This window comes from Camellia sinensis, chromosome 6, assembly GCF_055761805.1.
Source record: "Camellia sinensis isolate YWXY chromosome 6, ASM5576180v1, whole genome shotgun sequence".
Taxonomy (NCBI): domain Eukaryota; kingdom Viridiplantae; phylum Streptophyta; class Magnoliopsida; order Ericales; family Theaceae; genus Camellia; species Camellia sinensis.
Genome location: NC_138966.1, coordinates 199803935 through 199824855, shown reverse-complemented (window position 1 = coordinate 199824855; position 20921 = coordinate 199803935). Strand labels below are relative to the sequence as shown.

At 30.7% G+C, this 20921-nt stretch overlaps 2 protein-coding genes and 1 long non-coding RNA gene across 6 annotated transcripts; 2 read left to right on the top strand and 1 right to left on the bottom strand.

The window, feature by feature from the left end:
- Window positions 1-4961: 4961 nt before the first annotated feature.
- On the top strand, window positions 4962-7625 carry LOC114269418 (transcription factor MYB111). Of its 2 annotated transcripts, XM_028210725.2 has the most exons (3): window positions 4962-5211; window positions 5457-5586; window positions 6586-7625. In XM_028210725.2, the coding sequence occupies exons 1-3, from the start codon at window positions 5079-5081 to the stop codon at window positions 7307-7309; spliced, it is 987 nt and encodes a 328-aa protein (XP_028066526.2). In that variant the 5' UTR covers window positions 4962-5078; the 3' UTR covers window positions 7310-7625. The 2 variants fall into 2 exon arrangements, with proteins under 2 accessions (XP_028066526.2, XP_082731961.1); XM_082875835.1 differs by lacking the exon at window positions 5457-5586 and having other exon boundaries at window positions 4992-5211.
- A 747-nt stretch (window positions 7626-8372) lies between these two features.
- LOC114269402 (uncharacterized) lies at window positions 8373-14241 on the bottom strand. 3 transcript variants are annotated; one of them, XM_028210705.2, is made up of 6 exons: window positions 13993-14241; window positions 12433-12643; window positions 12245-12303; window positions 10309-12117; window positions 9743-9896; window positions 8373-9226 (listed from the first exon to the last, which is right to left on the bottom strand). In XM_028210705.2, exons 2-6 carry the CDS (start codon window positions 12551-12553, stop codon window positions 8559-8561), a joined length of 2811 nt encoding a protein of 936 aa, XP_028066506.2. In that variant the 5' UTR covers window positions 12554-12643; window positions 13993-14241; the 3' UTR covers window positions 8373-8558. The 3 variants fall into 3 exon arrangements, with proteins under 3 accessions (XP_028066506.2, XP_028066509.2, XP_028066510.2); XM_028210708.2 differs by having other exon boundaries at window positions 12433-12649; window positions 13993-14226; XM_028210709.2 differs by having other exon boundaries at window positions 12433-12553; window positions 13993-14160.
- Window positions 14242-15746: 1505 nt separating this feature from the next.
- Window positions 15747-17582, top strand: LOC114276092 (uncharacterized). The gene is made up of 2 exons (XR_003634076.2): window positions 15747-17270; window positions 17382-17582. It is a non-coding gene; the product is annotated as an uncharacterized LOC114276092 (long non-coding RNA).
- Window positions 17583-20921: the final 3339 nt, after the last annotated feature.

Below are 20921 nucleotides of genomic sequence, written 5' to 3'. Positions count from 1 at the left end.
GTTCACCTGCTTCTGTCGCATAACAATTTTGTCTTTTCCAAACTGTTAAAAATATATTTTAAAATTAGAATCTGTGAATTTTATTTATTTTGATTGTGATCCCTTGCGTGAAATTTACAACACGATATATTAATCAATATGAATCATACTCAAAGTTAACAGATCAGGACAACACAATAAGACGATAAATATATGAGTTTATACATTTTAATATTATTTTTACTAAAAAATTGTTATAACATGTTTAAATATCGTGTAACTATATTTTGGTTGAATAAATAAATAAATATATATAATAAAATTTTGGGATAATGTAGTCTTTTTGTTTTCAATTTGAAATAATTTGATATTTTCATTACTATTTTGGAGTTAATTTAACAAATAAATAATATGGTTTGATGTTTCAAAATTGGAGAAATTAAATTAAGAATAGAATACACAATATAAAATTCTAATAATTTAAAAAATATTAATTCAATCTAATTCAATTCGTACAAACAATACAAGAGATCTAAGTTTTTCATGGTAGCATTAATTCAAGGAGGGTAAATGGTGGGGAATATGTTTCAATTTTATATGGACCATTATATGCTTTGTTTGGGTACAAAAACATGTATGGTAGTATTAATTGAAGGAGGGTAAATGGTGGGGAATATGTTTCAATTTTATATGGATTTTTATATGCTTTGTTTGGGTACAAAAACATGTACCAAGGAAAATGTTTGTGACTCTAGTGAGTTCTCACTGTGGTCCCTTTTTAAACAGTACAACTTAACTCTACATCTAGTCTAGCAACTGAATATGAATCCGTCAGTGAGCTTTGAACGTGGCATTGGACCACATGTTTTATACTGTGACTTTCATCTTGCGGTGTAGAAATTCTCTAGAGGAACAAGATGGCCTACCATTCTTCTTCGGGTTGTGTTACAATATCGCTTTTTCTTTTTATTTTAATCTTTCTTAGTATCAATTATGTAAATTTGTTGTACAAGTTGTAATGAAGTCTAGAGGTTGTGATTGCACCTTGTGCTGTGGGAGTTCTGTAGGAACCGAAAGATATAGCTAGTGTTTGGTTTTATTTTAAAATCATCATTCCAATAAAATAAATAAATAATTTTTTTTTTAAAATCTCATAATCAAACATTCAACTCAAAATTCTTTTCAAAATTCTATTTTTAAAACCAAAAAGAAAAAAAAATTCAGAAAAAGTTTTTTATTTTATTTTTAAATTTTTTTTTTAAAAAAAATATTTTTTTATTTTTTTAAGTATTGGCCAAATAATTTGTTATGATTTATATATATATGGCGATTCAAAAATTTTTAAAATATAAAAAAATATTTAAAATAAAAAATAAGAAAATATTTAAAATAATTTTTTAAAAATCTTTAAATATTATATTTTAAAAAATACAGTGCACAAATGTAATAAATACATCGCACATTAAAATAAATAAATAAATAAATATTTACAATAAAAAATATTTACCCTAAAAAAATAAAATAAAGAATTTTTTTAAATATTTTAAAAAATAAATCCAAAACAATTCAAAATACAATTCAAAATTCATAACCAAACAAATTTTCTCTTTTTAAAACTTATCTTTTAAAATATAACTCCACACGTAAATTATGATTTTAAAATTAAACCAAACAATATATATATATATATATATATTTTATTTATAAAGATGATATATTTCTATTATTAAATTTGTGAGGAGCCTAGAAATTCTGGCTAGATCTAGTGGTGTTGAAATTCTGTGCAAGAAGATGCCACATAGTTGCTTCTTTAAGCTTTGGTTGGTATTCATAGGCTGTATGTCATGAATTTGCATAGAACATGACACCACCAACACATGCGTAGCACGTGTTTAGTAGTATTTTCATTTATTTGTTTTAAAAATTAAAAAAAAATTAATCACGAAAATTTATTTGACAAATTAATTCTGAAAATTGAAACATCGTTTTTAAGGAAGTACTTTTTAAGTTGTTCGTAAAATTTCTAAAATTTTATATTATGTTGGCTTTGTTTGGTGTTGATTTTTGGGAGGTAAGATTGTTAGTGTGAAGGATTTAGTAATCTTCTTCAGTAAGGGGATTAGCTTGACTGAATTTTGAATGATATTAGAAAAATAATGAACAAATTTAATCTATTTTATATAAAAAATTATTTTTTTAATTTTATTTTTTTACCAAGTACACCTGTTTATTTTAATATCTGTTTTAATTTTTTTTAACATAGAAATAATTTATTTATTTATTTTATATAAAAATAATTTAACAATCCCATCACTAATCATCTTCTACGTCATCAAAAAAATAAACATTTTTATTTAGGGTGAATTATACTAATAGTCCCTATAGTTTGGGGCTTGTGTCATTTTGGTTCCTAACATTTCAATTGCGACACATTTGACCATAAACTTTGAATCTTGTTCCAAATAAGGACAGTTGAAAATATCATTAGATTTTTCAAGGGTAAAATTGTCAATTTGATAAAATATAAACTAATTTGACAAAAATAAATATCAAACAAATATTTTTGAATTTTTAAAAATTATTTCTACCCACTAAAAACAAAATTATGTAAAATTAATAAATCTTTTAGACATTTATTTATTTATTTTATCAAATTAATTTTTATTATGTGTTTGAATGATAATCGTGTAAAATTAATTTTTAAAAATTAATCATGTAATTTTTATTAAGTTTTATCAATTTTTATCATTGGTAGATAAAAATAATTTTTAAGAAATTAAAAATATTTTTTTACATTTATTTTTATCAAATTAGTTTATATTTTATTAAATTGACGATTTTTCCCTTGAAATTAAACAATGGTATTTTCAGTTGTCTTTATTTAGAACAAAATTTAAAATTCAGAATCAAATATATTACAATTAAAAAGTTAAGAACCAAAGTGACACGTATAGAAACTATTAATATAATTTATCTTTTTATTTAATACCTTTACTAACCATCTTTACATTAGCAATTTTTTCAGTAACTATCCTTTGACAAACAATCACATCCAACATAATACACAAAACAAACGGCCTAAAAATCTTACAACGATAGAGCTAAGTAGTTGCATGCCATAAATGCATGAAAGAACAGTTAGTAGATATCGTCTTCCCAATGAATTTGTCGGCCCATACATTCGGAGATCGTTAGGTAAATTACACTTTATTCTTTTTATATTTAGTTATTTTTTCACTTTAATTTTTAAAATTTATTATTTAATTTATTTTTAAAATTAATTTTTGTTTAAAATTTAAGATTGTATTATAAATGTAAGTTATATATAATAAAATATTTTTATATCACGTGACGATTAATGTATTATTTTTTGTCTAGTTTTCAACAAAAATAAATTTTAAGAGTAAATTGACAAAAAATTAAAATATGAATGATCAAAATAAAAAAAAAATTTAAAAACCAAAATAGAAAAGTAACCAAATATAGAAAGGAAAAATGTAATTTATCCAAATCTTTATTATAGGAGCATCTTCCAAACAATTGTCTTTTCGTATAAACTATATATATATATATACATATATATTTGTTAACACATGCCTTTAGAATATATGTTAAGAAAGAATGTACAATTTTAAAAATTTACTTAATGCTGAAAGGATTTGAAAAATAATAAGTGTATAAACACATAACCAGACAAGGAAAATAAATAGATTGATAGAATTTTTAAGGAGTTGACCCCACAAATAAATCTAATAAAATTTTATCTATTTATGTGTATTTTTAGTATTGTTATTAAAGAAATAAAAAAAATTCATTGAATTTATTTTATTTTTTAATTTTTGAAACACATTATTAAACAATAGAAGAGAGACATTTGATAATATTTACCACTAAACAAAGGCCATGTTTGTTTGGATGGACATGAGCTTGGGATTGGACTAATAGTCCAATAAAATTATTAATCCAATGTTTGGTTAAACAATTGAAGTACGGATTAATTATTTTAAACTTGACTATTAGTTAAGATAGGATACGTAATCCAACAGATTGGTAGTCCTAAGACTATTAGTCATGGGAATACTAATCCAGTCCGCCCAAACAAACAAGTGTTCTAGAGGATAAGTTCATTTAGGATCGTTCCCATGAAATCTGACAAGTTTATAAATAAATAAAATTGAAATGCTTACAACCAAACGATAAGGGTTGGACGTTTTTCAAATTTAAATTTGAATTTCACTGTGTTGTTTAGATTTGTAAAACCTATAATAATCTGAATTATTCATATAATTTATAAAATAAAATAAAAATATTAAATCAGTCTGATAATAGTAATATTTCCATTTTATCACGTTTATCTATATTAAAAAAAAGATGATTTATTTTATTTTAATAAACAAACTAGTCTATTTTGTTGAAAAAATGTCACAAAATGAAAATGTTTATAATTATCGAATTGATCTAATTTTTTATAAATAATACATACGGAATATCTTACAATATAAACGATTTAGATCATAAAAATGACATCCATTGTACGAGTCCAAACATTACTGTTCAATTTAATTTTAAACTTAAAAAAGCCCGACCGAGATAATAGTAATGATGATTGAATAACTTGTCATGGCTAAGAGGGTTTTCATGTTGGGTTGATTTTGTGCTCAGATCAGTGGTTAAATTTAAATAGAAAACCACATTGCTATTCTAGTTTAGATGTTAAATTTAATTTTCAAATTCAATAATATGACAATTAATAAAAATATTTAAGATAATTCTCTCTTATATCTTTAATTGGTAAAAAGACAAAGAAAAGCTTGTGTAAAATTTGAGTTCGAGTTTTATACCAATGAGTTGTAATTTTTTTCCCTATATTCTCTTTCTAGCTATCATTTCTCAAAAAAGAAAAACAAAAAACAGAAAATTCAATTTTTATTCCTATATATGTTCCTCATTTACATAAAGTAGTCTTGCCACCTTTTTGTGTCTCACTCACACTAAATTCCATGCTTCCACAGACGATATATAAATCAATCATCAATCCATAGACACTACAATTACAATACTTCTCTCTCTCTCTCTCTCTCTCTCTCTCTTGTGGAGAGATGGGTAGAGCACCTTGTTGTGAAAAAGTGGGATTAAGGAAAGGAAGATGGACAGCAGAAGAAGATCAAACCTTGATAAAGTACATCCAAAGCAATGGAGAAGTCTCATGGAGGGCATTGCCCAAAAATGCAGGTATCATTAACAACGCTAGGTACTTAGAAAATTATTCAAAATTTAAATTGTGCAAACTAGATTCATTTTTAATATGACCTATATCACACCAAATTTAAATCTACGCGGTAGACTCAAATTTTGCATATTTTTTTGAGTTAATAGCACTTCTAATTTGTAAAGCATGCATTTTTGTGGTAAGAATGTAAGTGTGTTGATTTAGTTATTTGAAAAGCAACATCACGTTATTATGTTTTAAAAAATAGGGCTGTTGAGGTGTGGAAAGAGTTGCAGATTGAGATGGGTGAATTACCTAAGAGGGAACTTGAAGAGAGGGAACATCACTGCTGAAGAGGAAACCACCATTGTGAACTTGCATGCTTCCTTGGGAAATAGGTCTGCTTTTGAGTATATGTTCTCTTTCTCTGCATTAGCATGAATGAGAACTCACTTGAACCCCACTTGGTTTTTAGCTAAAAACCATGAAAAATTATAATTCTTCATCCTAAGTTAGAGCATCTCTAGCAATAGAGTAATATTTAGATGTCAGAGTATAATATAACAAAAATATTATTAAATTCAACTCTAATTTGGCACTAGAAGTAACACTCTGCTATATTAAATAGTTTTGTTCACTAAAATCATGAAAAATCACCATTTTGCAAGTTAGGCTTGGTAAAAATTTAAAGACTCTTGCTAGGAAGTGGTTTGGAAATAAGAAATGAAAAAAAAAAAAAAAAAACACGAAGGCAGGTTTCACTAATTTTAAAATATTTTTAATTCATTTCAAAGATCTTTTCACATTTTTGTTTAGTATTTATGAATCAATTTTTATTCTTATTGAATTGTTAACTATCAACTTATAAAAACAAACTTAAACCGTTAGATAATGGAGAAACTTTATTATTTGAATTTAGGGCAAATTAAATCAGTGGTCCTTATATTTTGTTCATTGTGCCATTTTGGTCCTTACACTTTCAATTGACATAATTTTGATCCTTAATTTTAAATTTTGTATCAATTTGATTCAATTGATAATATTGTTAGTGTTTTTGACTGAAAATAATCACTGAATTGGATGAGATTAACTCACCGAACTTAGTAAATTTATAATTTTACTCTCAAAAAATATGACACATGCCACTTATGTGCATATTTTTCATAAAAAAATGCTGAAGGTTGTAATTAATTTGATTAAATTGAAACAAAATCATAAATTAAGAGTCGAAATCAAGTTAATTGAAATTACAGGAACCAAAATAACACAAGATCAAAATACAGAAACTGCCGTTACAATTTTTCCTTGAATTTATAAATTTCCAACTACTCTCTCAGTTTAGAGGGCTAAATAATATCATGAATTTTTTTTAATTTTGAATTTTTTTTTTGTTGTAGGTGGTCTTTGATAGCTAGCCATCTACCAGGAAGGACAGATAATGAGATAAAGAACTATTGGAACTCTCATCTGAGCAGAAAAATTTACTACAAAATCCCCAATGATGGTGAATCTGTACCCACCTCCTCCATTCCCACTGCCAAAATGGCTGCCACATTCAAGCCAAGCCAAAGGGGCCGAGTCAGCCGATCCGACGCCAAAAAGTACAAGAAGAAAGTACCATCTGCTGCCAATGTAGGACTAGCAGAGGAGAGAGAAAGAATGAATTTGGATGAACAGACTGTAGAGAGAGGAGGACAGGTTGGTGGTGTACTACTGCATGGTTCTTGCATGGACAGTGAAGTTATGTGCCTTGGTGATCAAGTAACCAATTCTTCTGAGGAGAAAGAAAAGGTGGTGGTGTTGGGACCATATAAAGAGCTAGAAAATGACATGGTGCACAACAACATTATCATGGAAGCTAGAGTTGATGAGGAAAGAGAAAACAGGGTTTTGGGTGAAAATGTGAATGGATTTGAGGAGATTAAATGTGGGTTTTTATGCTCAAACTCAGAATTTGGAGAGTGGTATTCGTATCCGTTGCCGACCATGAATTCATGCTTTGATTCTGATCAGTGGGTTGGTTGTAACTGGGATAGTTGCGATGAAGGTCTCAAGTTAGGGGATGAAGAGGAAGATAGTTTTTGGTTATGGGACAGTAGCATGATAGCATCTGCCAAGTAGGAGAGTGTTTTATTTTTCAGTTCTGATATGAATACAAAAATCAAACATGAAATAAAAAACGAAATTCATATGAATGGATAAGATTTTATAGAATTTATTGATAGGATCCTTCTGAAAAATCTTATTAATTCATATACAATCTATGTCTAGCTATGTAATCAATTTATGTGTTTCTAAGCTCCAGTGTAACAATGATAAATGGCAATAAAAGTTCCCATTTTGGTCTGATCATACAGTGGCCGGCTAACCTTGATGGATAAGCTATGCAAATTGTATCTGTAGTTTATTTGTTGTCTCAATTTAGTCTTTTTTGTTATAACGGCATCAAATTTACTTTTGAATTTTCATAATTTCTTTCAATTGATAACTTTCTTGTAGAAATTGGGTTTTGCTCTTTGATTTTTTTTGTCCAATTTCTAAAATTTCATTGTTAATTGGGCTAAATTAACACAATGCAAAAAATAAAAAAGATAAAAATTGATACAATTAAAATTACATAGAAACAATTGACAAGAGGGACATTACAAGAACCAAATATAATTTAACTTATTTTGTACTAAACCCAAAGTGGTTTGACATCTTCTTATTTCATAAATGAAGGTTGTTTTAAACTATAAGATATGACATGCCTTTGTCCTTCTATCGTGTGATTCTTGTGGCTTTTTCTGTGCTATATCTTAAAATTTTCTTGAACATTATTGAGTTAATTTTGAAACCAAAATTTCTTTCACTGAAGATTTTCTTGTATGAAAATCATTAGAGTTTGACCTTTATGCAAGTCACAAGTCATGAAGAATTATAGCAAGAGTCCAATATCAACATTATCGTTGTTACCTTTTGGCCAATCTTATTAGGATAATTTTATCTCTGCAATGATTTTACATTCAACTGTCAAAGTTAAAAGTTGAAATACAATGATATTGTTTTAGTGTGTGTATTTTCTTTGAAATTTAAATTTGAGCCGACAAATTATATATTTGTTGACGTATATCACATTGCAAAATCATAGCACAAACAATAACAAAGAATACATTCATAACAGATAGGTTTTCACAACTTCACATGAAAAGACAACCCCCCTTTACTTGATTGTGCTGATTATGATTTCAAGGACTGTTCAAATAAATCACAACAAATAAACTGTATAAATATTGATTGTAAGAACAAAATAACAATCCAAAAAACGATGCAAAACCCTCCAAGAAAATGAATGTGGGGGACTAACTTACAATGGAGTTTATCAGCGAGATTAAAGCAGAAAAATATCAGCAACCAGTTCATTAACCAAAGAATTAAGAATTTGACCTTCGATCTCTACTCCGATTTCAAATGCTTCGACTTCAAAATCAAGCCATTTTCCATAATTGCTACTCATATCCTTGTCCACAAGATCATCAACCATACAGTCCCCCAAGTCTCTCCAACTTGAAATCTCCTTGTACACTTCTTGAGCTAACCGGTCTTTTCTTCTCAACGTTGACAACCCTTTTGCCCATGTTTTGGATCCCCCATTCGCGTAACGCCTGCATCTCAAGTCCATACATTCACTGACACAATCGAATAAAACCTTTCGCCTCAACTTAGGCTCTTTTCCTTCACTTTCTAGGACCTCTTTCCGATTTTCCAACTGATCAAACAGATGAGGGTTTACGATCTCACGTGCACGGCCTAACGTAAAGTCCTTATACATCAACTCCACATTAAACAGTATTTCTTTCACATATTCCAATTCCCAAATGGCTGATCCCTCAAAATTAGTCATGGTTAAGGTAGCTTGGTTCCTTCTAGCAACAGTTCTAGTAGATGTAGAAGAAGCTGAGTCTGATAATTCTGCATCGGCTTCCAGTAAATGGAACGTCTTCAAATTACTCATACCGAGCACTTCCTGAGCTTGAACTGATGAGGACTGCTTGATACCTGGAATTACATTCTAGATATTCAGTATTTTCTATGATCAAAGTGATCTCTTTGTGGAGGCAAAATACCTAAAACCTAAGGAGCACAGACAGAGATGAGTCAACACGATAATTTTCAAACAATGCAAGAAACGGCAAGTGGGGGGCACTTGCAAAATATACACTTTTACATATTAATTATATGTCATATATAAATATTTCATTCAAAGATAATTAAAAAATGCAACAAACCACTAATTCCTAAATTTTAAAGGATATTGGATTAATAGATTAAATTTACATTATTTTTCTTTTATTATTGTATATTAGTAATTTTGTTCAAGCTTAATGTATTTCATATGTTCAAGCAATGGACATGTACACCCCTAAGTGTCCGAAGTGTATCCGGGTCTAAGAAAATTTAAAAAATAATATCACATGTTTGGACGTGAGTCCTACATGTTGACATGGATATAGCAACTTAAAGTGTTCGTGCGTGTTAACTTAAAACTAAGGCTAGCAGATCCACAACACTTACCTTCTATACTGTTACTGTCTGCACTATCTGAAGAGTTGCAACTTTCTGTGAAAAAAGAATGTTCAAGAACGGAGATTGGACTTGGATGTCGACAGGGGAGCAACTTTCTGGCTTCTGTATCATAGCTGCTGCAGTCATCCATTTCTTCTGTTACCTGGAAATGTTGCAGCAATTCAGTCAATTACCATTCGAAACAATCCAGCATGCTAACTAGTACATTATGAAAGTAAAGAGTCACTTTCAAATAGCAATAAGCCACATTTTAAAATTGAAGTGTACACCGTTCACTAAAAAAGATCAAAATTGGCTGATTCTTAAGGAGCAGAAAAACTTGATTCTTATGAATTAAGGAAGTGTCATAAAAAACAAGCCAAATTGGCTGATAGATTGGCAAATTACTGAGCAAGATAAAAGCAATAAATAATGATGAGCAGCACAACTAAATCCCCCCTCCCCTGCTCCCCAACAGATTAGAGAGGGGGAAAACAAAAATAAATAAGGGATTTTACCATAAGAATATACAGTTATTTTAAGCTTTCTTAACAAAACCCATAAATAAGACATACCTGAAGCTTCAGTTTCGTCATGAATCCCAATGATGAATCAGTTGAAGAAAAAATGGAGCTATAATGCCCGCCCAGTTTGTCCATATCCATCCCTTGGCTCATTTTATCATGTGACTTTGGAATGGTGGATTCTGCATTAGGAATGGATACTAAATCTTGAAAAATCGAAGCAGAATAACTAGCTGTCCCGGCTTTGTAGCAGGAAGACTCGACTCCATGAGTTAATTCCCTTAGCTTTTGCTCCAACAGAATGCTTAACGCATCAGCTCCTGACACATTATGTCCCGGGGAAGATAGCTTTGTACTATTTGCACTATCTGAGTTGAGTGACAACTTTTTACCTCTGTAGTCTGAACAAAAACCATTATTTTTCTCTGGCACCTGTCTTGAGATCTCACAGGCAGACGCTGATCGTGTCAACGGAGATGTGAATGTAAAAGAAACAACATCAGTGCCTTTCCTTTTGCTATCCTCAGCCCAAATTAAGTGCCTATCTACAACTGATTTAGATTGAATTGGCTTCTCAGTTTTACCAACCAACATGCTATCAATGACTGGACTTTTATCCACAAGGAAATTCCCATCTATAGATCGTTTCTTGCGGGGAACATTTTTTGTGCTGGAATATGACACTTCTTTTTTATTAGCCGTTACCTCGGGCCCCAGCTTCCTCGAACCAACCTTGGAGTTCCCTCCAAATTTACTCAAGTTCTTATGTCTCCCTACAGAAGAATCTCCAGATAACACTTTTCTACCTTGTGAGTTAGAAAGTGAGGACTTTGAGGGTAACTTTTCTTTATCATTTAGGCAGTTCTGTTTCTGATTATTCTGTCTGAGCACACTTGAAGCATTATGTGCAGAAGGTTTCTTCTGTGAACTCTTTTGGCCATTCGTTTGACTTTTAAATGTCTGGCTTGAGATGGCCTCCCCCTGTTCTTTCTGGCCAAAAGAACTTCTGCTACTGCTTGCACTCAAGCCTTCTCTTCTCTGAACATTGACCTTTGCTTGGAGTGCGAGTGAAATAGATTTTCCCTTATTCTTCACACTTGAACAATCTTCTGAATCAGAAAAAATCCTGAACGATGTTGTATCTACTGATCCATTCAAGCTCTTATTCATAGATTGCCCCTTGAGAAACTTAGCAGCATTTGATTCAACTGGCCTCCTAGAACTAGAAGCTTCAACTGGCCTCGATGGTGATTGTTGAGAAGCTTCTGCTTTCTCTTTCAAGTCTCTAACTTTCAAAGGAACTGAGGGAGTACCAAGCAGAGGCATTTTGACCTTGGTAGTAGTAACCGGAGGTGTGGGTTCAATAATCTTAGCAGCTGCCTCCATTATGTGAGCTGCATTCTTATGTGGAATGAAACCTGGGCTTTTGATTGGAGACAAAAGCTTATGGTGGGTAATTGGAATTGATTTAGCTGATTTAGGAGGTAAAATCTCAGTTTGGAATTTCTCAATTGGCCTATTTACCATTTTCAGAGGCTTTGGCTCCTTTGGCTCCATTGCCTTTTGAATAGGGACCTCCGCCTTATTGTGCAAATTTCCAGAATGCATGCTTTGATGGTCGTGATGAAATTCAATTTTTCTTCGGTGACAATGAGCATCTCGAAGGGACTGAGAATCAAAAAATGGGGTAGAGAAGGGCTCTGTGGTATTCGATGTTGGCATGGAATCCAATCCCATTAGCCTGGCAACTACCCCGGGTGCCCTAGTTCCATATCCATCCTCATCAGTCACTGACGAAGCACAACTATAGTCACTACTTCCTTTGATACTCGAAACTGCTACAAATTCATCTTCATCCATCTGGAGGTAAAACAATAGTCGCAAAAAATAAAAAATAATAATAACAATAATACGCAGCCTTGACATTGAATGCACACATCAAATCAAGAAATGTATAAACAATGGTGCTGAATAACCATATGCCCACCAGATTAAACCGTGTCATCGGCAGATTCCCATCACTTCTCTTTTTCTGTTTTGATTGCTCTACAAGAAAAGACGAAAGAAGGTGCTCAAATAATTATAAAAAGAGATTGAGCACACACACATAAAAACATATGCTTTATGTATCAGTATCATATGAAATGATTATACATATGAAGTTCAATTATATACCTGATAAATCAGATTTGCTTGAGAACAACTTCTTCCGTGATTTTGCATTCCAGTCAAACAGCTGTAGGAAACCACCGACATAACCTCCTCCATGCTTGGAACCTTGTTTCTCAATCCCCATCTTCACATCCAAAAATCAAGCGCACTATTGTTTTTATGAATGAAAGAATCCAGAGAGAAGAGAAACACAATTCGGATTACCAAAATCCATCTGCAACTTAATCAAATGCCACAAGTTATTTAATTCTTAGACTATTGATATTCTCAAATACAAACTTCTGGAACTAAAACTCAAACAATTATGAATCATAATTCGTTAAGAATTACACATTGCTGTCTTACGTAAACATCAAGAACTACTAGTAAGAAATATTTAAACAAAATAGAACTTGTCCTACTCCCAAACATTTGCATATAATGGGTTCTTAAACACTCAACCATTGGTCATTTCCCAAATGAGGAATCTTTTGAATTTCTACTGGCTGCATTTTCTCTCACAAGGACCCACCAAGTTCTATGATTTGTACAGTAGTCCCAAAGTTCTCCTATGATAAGTTGGAGAAACTTGATACACCTTGTTTGTTACCAAGAATAGAGAAAGTCAATGTCCAGCAGAGATCAGCTTATTAAAAAAAGAAAAAGAAAAAAAGAGGAACTATAATTTATTAAGGTTTACACATTTGCTATCTTACAGAAATAATTGGGAATTATCAATAAATTTTTCTTAAACAAAATTGAAATTTTCTAGAACTATCAAACTTTCTACTCAGTTGGTGCTTAAAGATTAAGAACCAAAATGCAGGGCTGAACTTCCTTAAGCAAACCCCACTGCCCACGCGGCCACGCACCCCCCCCCCCCCCCCCCTAAAAAAAAAAAAGCCATTGTAAATTTCTTCAAGCAACCTTTTTTTTCGCGTCCTTTACAGTCCAATATTGTCCTCTGATTTCTATGGTAGTTACCAAGATTTTGAGTGCTACATTGTCCGACTACACCTCTCTAGGATACACTTCACAAACTTTGTCAAAATTTATTTTGAACTCAATAGGAATCAAGATCAGAGTCTATCTATAAAGTTCAGAGTATTCCATTTATATTTAATCTTTCTACAAACTTGAATCCACACCAAAGGGTGTTTCTCTGTGTCCATTTTATTTGGCTAATGATCATCATCTGAAAATTGGAATTATGCCAAACTGTACATTTGAAGAAACTCAAATTACTATCGTCTTGCAGATGAAATGAAATATATTACATTACATGGAAAGTTTCAAACTTTAACATAATATTCTGTTTTCTTGGTAGTGTTTTCCTACATTTTCTCAGGAAACAAACAGAACAATAGAAACCAAACTATTCCAAATCTCTCCATTCACAGAAATCGAGTACAAAAAGTTAAATACTATTCTCGTTTGACTAACTCCAAAAACAACAAAACATCAAAACCCATAATCAATTCACTCCATCTAATCACAGAAACCCAAATAAAAAAAACCCCAGTTCAATCATCAAATCAAATATGAATATAATGAAACAAAACCCATTTACAAAAAGAAACTTACACGAACACCTTCCAAAGATTCGTCTCTGATCTACTCTCTCCTCGCAAGTCTTGGGTTATAGAGAGAAAGAGTGATGAATTGCAGAGAGAGAGAGAGAGAAGAGAAAGCTCCAATTTTTCTTGAATATATCGCGTAGTTCAAGCATTAAATGGAAACAGAACAGACTGTAAAATGCAAATTAAATTAATTTTTTTTTTTTTAAAAGAAAGACAATAAATAGTGTTTTTCAAAAATGTTGCAAAAAAAAAAGTAGTAATTATTTTATTTGTACATAAAAGTTAAAAGTCTATAACGTCTCTTTAGAGAGGGGAGTGATTTCAAATTCCAAATGGGGGACGTGGGTCTCAATATGGTATTGATACTATGAATCGCCGTGTGGTCAAAACTATTGTACTTATCATGGCAAAGACACGTGTAAGAGATCAGGCGCCCAAGGCCCCGTTTGTGGACTTTGATTTTTAGTCAAAGGAAAATGCTAGAGAGCTCTAAATCTAGAGCTCTAATTTGAACTCTAGTGATGTGTCAAAGAAAAAAAAAAAACAAAACAAAACAAAATAAGGCACAAACATCACATCAGAGTAGGTCCCACCTTCCCATTAGAGCTATTAGAACTCTTATATTAGAACTCTAAAGCATTTTTGTTTAGTCAAAACATCATTCCAAATTGTTATATCATTCTGTCAATTTTTATGCATATTTTTTTATAAAAATTTAAAAAATTAATTAAAATAATTGATTTTAACTGGACCTAACGAACGAGAAGCATCTGCAACTGGTCAGAAACTTTTAAGGCAATACATGTTAGGGTTCGTTTGAGAAGTGAGTTAATTTTTTAATTTTTAAATTTTTTGGTAATTTTAGTCTGGGTTTGAGAAGGATTTTTTTATTTTTTTTTACTTTTTATGAGAAAAAAAATGTAATGATTATAGATTAGGTGTGATGCTTTGTCTTATTAGACTAAAAAAGTCTATTTTATCATTTTATAACTAAAATAGCCCCAATCCTGCTTCTCAAACGAAGCCTTAGTTGATCAATGAGGGTGTATACTTTTTGAAAAAATTTAAAAAATTAATTAAAATAGCTAATTGGTAAACGAGAAGCCCCTGCAACTAGTCAAAAACTTGTAAGGCAATACATGTTAGTTGATCAATGAGGGTGTATACTTTTTGAAATGAGAAAATAAATAATATTAGAGACCTATGTATTTATATTTACAAATTCACTCACAATAATATAACATGAGGGTTGAGTCTACAATCATTAAATGGGTAACAAATCAAAAGTTAACATATATCATGCCCCATCATTGTGTGTACTTTTTGAGAGTCTCAATAATTTTCTTTACTATTCGGTGGTAATTTTATAAATTATTACACATTAATAAAAAAAATCATAATTATAATTATTAATATTTATAATGTTTATCATATGTTTTTAATTACTTTTTATTTCCTCCTTTGAAATTGGGTTTGTGTTTGCAAAACCATAACAAACAAATGCAAATAAAATATCGCATCCAACCCCATAATCATTTCATTTTTTCTCTCACAAATATCACATTCAACCATAAAAAAAAGGGAAAATTGGTCTAGGGTCCCTCTCCCACTTTTTGTAACGGAAGAGATCCACAAAATTATTTTTTGATGTCTAAGGTCCTCCCATCTATCACAGAGAAATTCAGCCCCCTTCCTTTTGTCTACTCTCACTCGTCACCACGATCAAACATGCACAGAGAGAGAGAGCCATGTAGCCAGAAGATGTGTCGGTGGAGAGGCTTAGGGAGGTTCTCGCGGAGCTTGATCGACGGAGAGAAGCTCCACGGCACAATCACAGTCACCGACGGACAAAGTTCTCAATCCATCTACAACCGAGATTGGGAAAATTTGCAAGGAATTGAATGTTCAGCTACACACAGATGCTACGCAGGTTTTGGGGAAGATTGCAATCTCTCTCTCTCTCTTTCTATATATATATATATATCTTCATCCTCAATCTCCATCTTCCTCTATTAACTGGTTCATTCCATATCTTGTATAGTTCTTCATCAAGCTCAATTACTATATTTCCCATTTTGAAGAACTTTACCAGCAAATGCTTGCAAAGGCTTTATATTCATGATGTTTATCTGAAATATATATTTATGAATTAAAAAGGTTGACTGAAATATATATTCATGATTAGGAAATTTCAGATAAAAAGCAACGAAAAGTGCAGTGTATTGAATCAACTCCTACATCTACTCAATCTATTACATAGAACTTGGCCTGAACAATCTCTCATTAAATCATGAGAGAGAGAGAGAGAGAGAGAGAGAGAGCCAACCCATTTTCTTTGTAGAGAATTTCTGTCCAGAGAAATTCTCTGAGATTTTGGCCACAGTGTAAATTTTCTCTGAGAAATTCTCTGGGAGGTTTCTCTGGACAGAAAATTCTCTGGTCATATTTGCCACTTACCAAAGTTCTCTGGTGGTATGAAGCTTTTAAAAAATTACATAATTTAAAACACTTTTTGTCTATTGAATTGGTGGCTTGGTGTTGTTTTTTCTAGTTTTCTATGTACTAATGTCATGTATATTTGCTATAGGCAAGGGTGAGTGCTAGTGTTGTGGTCTATGCTCAACTTTCAAAGCTTGATGGGGTTCTGGGAAGGTTCCATGCCTTACATTGCTTGGAAATGTTTAGGGTGGCAAAATGGTTTTTCCACTGGTGTGTATTAATGTGTTTCATGAAATTTCATATTGAATGTTCTGAGCTATGATATTGTTGCAGAAAATGTGTCGGTGGAAGCATATGGAAGGGAGAGAAATTTGAAATTTCTCTGGAGAGTCCATGAAAGGCCAAGGAGGCCAGAGAAATTTTAAATTTCTCTGGAGAGGTAATTTTGTGGGAAGGCCAGTGAAGTCAGAGAAATTTTCAAATTTCTCTGGAGTGTTGAGTCCAGGAGGGCAGAGAAATTTACAGTGGGAGGTTTAGGGAAGGTCAGCTGAGGCTTGAAAACGTTTCTGGAAAGTACTTGGCAGACTGCAACGAAGCTTCACCATCCAAATTGGGATCCAACTGTACCGAAGCTGCAAGGTTGTGGTCTGTCTTGGAGCTCATGCCCCAAGAATTGCTCAAATTTCTCTGGATTCAACCCAGAGAAATTTGAATTTTCTTTGGATTCAACCCAGAGAAAATTCAAATTTCTCTGGGTTCATTTTGACCGGTTTCTTTTGAGGCGAGCAAGGGGGTCCAACTCTAAATTGCCTCTTGTTGATCCAACTCTACCGAAGCTGCAAGGTTGTTGTCTATTATGCATATAAAAATTAGGCTAGAGTGGCAATTTTTCTGATTACTCTCTCTCTTATGCTGTTGCTTGGTATATCTAACATGAAATTTTTGGTTTTTCAGGTGATGTTGAAGCTTCTTTGAGTTGGTGTCCCAGTGTTTTTTGAATTCATTGATCTTCTTTTCAATTGTTTGGGCTTGATTTTCTTGGTTGGTTTTGTTTTTTAATTTCTTCTTCATTCATCCGTGAATTAATAGTTGTAAATGCTACCGACACCGCCAATCTATAAATATAACTATCCTTTCTTGTTGCAGTACACAAAACATAAAGGTCAGAACGTTGAGTTCACAGGTTTCATTGAGTTTTCACAGGTTTGATGGTGTCTAAGATGAAAATATTGCACTGAAGAGAGGAAGAGAATTTCTCTGGATTGAATTTTCTCTAGTTGAATTTTCTCTGAATTGAATTTTCTCTGGATCGAATTTTCTCTGGACTGAAATTTCTCTGGATTGATGTTGAGGGACCTTAGACATCATGAAAATAGTTGATGTCCTTTATACTATAAAATCATAATATCAAGGACCTTAAAAAAAATACCCCTAAAAAAAACCCAACTATCTTTCCAACACACCAAAATTTTTTTATCTAATAATATCCTACAACTAAAAAAACTTACATAAAAATCAACTTCCCACACCTACTATGAATGGCTAAATTTTAAGGTGTGGTTCGATATTTTAATAATCAAAAAAATTAAAAAGTTATCATAGAAAATTTAAATTTTTTTTACTTTTATATATATTTTTTCATAAAATCTCAAGAAAATAACTAAGCCTCCGTTTGGGAAGTGGGTTGGCTTTTTGGCTTTTTTGACTATTTTAGCCTAGGCTAAAAAACTTGGTTTGGGAATGACTTTTTGGCTTTTTTCACTTTTTTTGTGAGAGAAGAGTGTAATGATTATGGGTTGGATGTGATGTTTTATTTTTTGTAGCTAAAATAGCCTATTTTGTCTTTTGTGGCTAAAATAGCCAAAAAAACCCACTTTAATTCTTCCCAAACGGACCCTAAAATAGTCACTTGGGAAATAACCTAGAGATTCGTCAACATAAAGTTATGAAAAATTCTATGAAATTGAGGGTTTGTTTGAGTTGATATTTTTTTTAAATATATATTTTTAATTTTTTATGACAAAATATGTAAATAAAAAAAGTATAATTTTTGCATTATTATTATTATTATTATAGTTGATTACCTAACATGGCCCAAATGAATAATCACAATTTGACTCAAATTTTAAATTTATGATGTAGATTTTATCTTCCTATTATGAGTCATTTCATAAATAAATTTCGGCATTCAATTTAAAATTCTAGATAATATTTTGATATTTTTTTATGGATCTATATAAATTATTTATAAAAATAATTAAAATGATCTCATTTCAAAATCTCATTTCTTTTCCAAATTTTTTAAAACAAATGTACTATAATTATATTATTCTTTATATTCGATTAATTTATTTTTATATAAATAATTATAAAATCTATAATGAAATAAATAATTTAAATTATTTATAAATAATTTAATTATACTTTTTTATAAATAATTTAATAATCTATAAAATCAATGTTTTAATTATTTCTTTTCCAAATGAGATTTTAAATTTATGATGTAGATTTTATCTTCCTATTATGAGTCATTTCATAAATAAATTTCGGCATTCAATTTAAAATTCTAGATAATATTTTGATATTTTTTTATGGATCTATATAAATTATTTATAAAAATAATTAAAATGATCTCATTTCAAAATCTCATTTCTTTTCCAAATTTTTTAAAACAAATGTACTATTATTATATTATTGTTTATATTCGATTAATTTATTTTTATATAAATAATTTAACTAACCTACCTCATAAAATAAACCATTCAAATCTCAAAATGGATCCACTATAAAAGTAGCTGGAAGGATTTAGGTTAGGTTTGGCATCTCTTAAAAAAATTAAAAAATTAAAAAGTTATTATCCTATTTAAGTTACATCATTTTATTTAAGTCACATCACTTCTCTACTACATCACTTCAAACTCAACTCATATTTATAAAAATTCAAAAAGTACACTTATTTAGAACATTCTAAACAACCCCTAAATTTGAACATTAAAAAGCCAAAGGGGTCTAGGGGTGATCCTGCACAAATCATGGGCGTCCACATGATTGGTCCCGTTTGGTGTAACTATTAAAACAGATAATAAATTATAGATTAATAGATTATAGATTATAACTTTAATCAGAAAAGTTGTTAATCTGTTTGGTGTAACTGTTGGATTATAGATTTAAATTATTGAATAGTGTTTGTTAAATAAGTTGTAAAGTAACTTTTTCAATTAACTTTTATTTTTTGTTATTCATTACTTGTCTACATTTCTCATAAAAAAAAAAATAATAATCTATAGTCCATTTCGGTATTTTTCTATTTTTAAAAAAATAAAAAATAAAAAAAATCTAAGAGTATTATCATAAATTAACATGTCCACAGCAGAAACTGATAATCAAAAACAAGGAATGAGTAGCTTTTCAGAATCAGCTTTTTTGAATTAAAATAAGTTGTTAAAATTAGAAACTGTTTGAAATAAGTTTAACCAAACCGTCTATAATAACTTTTTCAAAATTAAAAGCTATACGTTAGCTCAAAAAAACCCAAACAAACACCCCCATTGTACCTTGTGTGGTTGTATGAGAAATTCTAAGCCTTTATTTGGGATGTGGGTTAGTTTTGTGAACTTTTATTTTTTATCTGTTTAGTTTTTTAGCTATTTTAGCCTGGAGCTCAAAAGACTCGTTTAGAATAGGTTTTTTGATTTTTTTGACTTTTGTGAGAAAAAATGAAATGATTATGGCTTGGATGTGATATTTTATCTTATTAATTTTTTAATTTATTTTGTCTTTTTATGACTATTTTAGCTCAAACTTTTTATGCCAAACAAAGCCTAAGGCTGCGTTTGGTAGAATTTTCTAAATATGATTTGAGAATAGAGTTGTATTTTAAGTTATGTGAGTTTTAAAATTATGATTTGAGTGTGAAAAATTTGTTCGGTGAATGAGTTTTGAAAACGCGATTGAAAAGAGTTTTAAATTAAGTGAGAAATTTTTGATGTGTCATATGATATTTAATACAAAAACTTATAACTCATAACCAAACACACAACTCAAAATTCTATTCAAAACTCATAAAAAAATTTGAATTTTTTTTATTTCAAATATAAAAAATAAGAGGTGCCAATTGTAAAAAAAAAATAAAAATAAATGCATTGTTCCGGTCAATCGGTCGGATGTTCGGAAGGACGACCGGTCGAACGTTCGGGGGGCGACCGATTAGTCCAAATTTTTCCACATTAGACAGTTTTCAAAAGTGAGTGTGAAATTAATTTTTAAAAACTCTAAACAAACAATACACTCAAAACATAGAGTAGAAATATATTTTGAGAATACAACCAAACACAGTGTAAGTTTTCCCTTATTTAGTTGAATAAGGAATTCCTATGATCTTCCATGTTTTTTGAGAGGGAGAATTATGAGCCGGTTATGGGCCGAGTTAGAGGCCGAGCAAATTGGAGGCCCAATGGTGCGTTGGGCCACGATAACTTTGGATTTGCCTAGAGT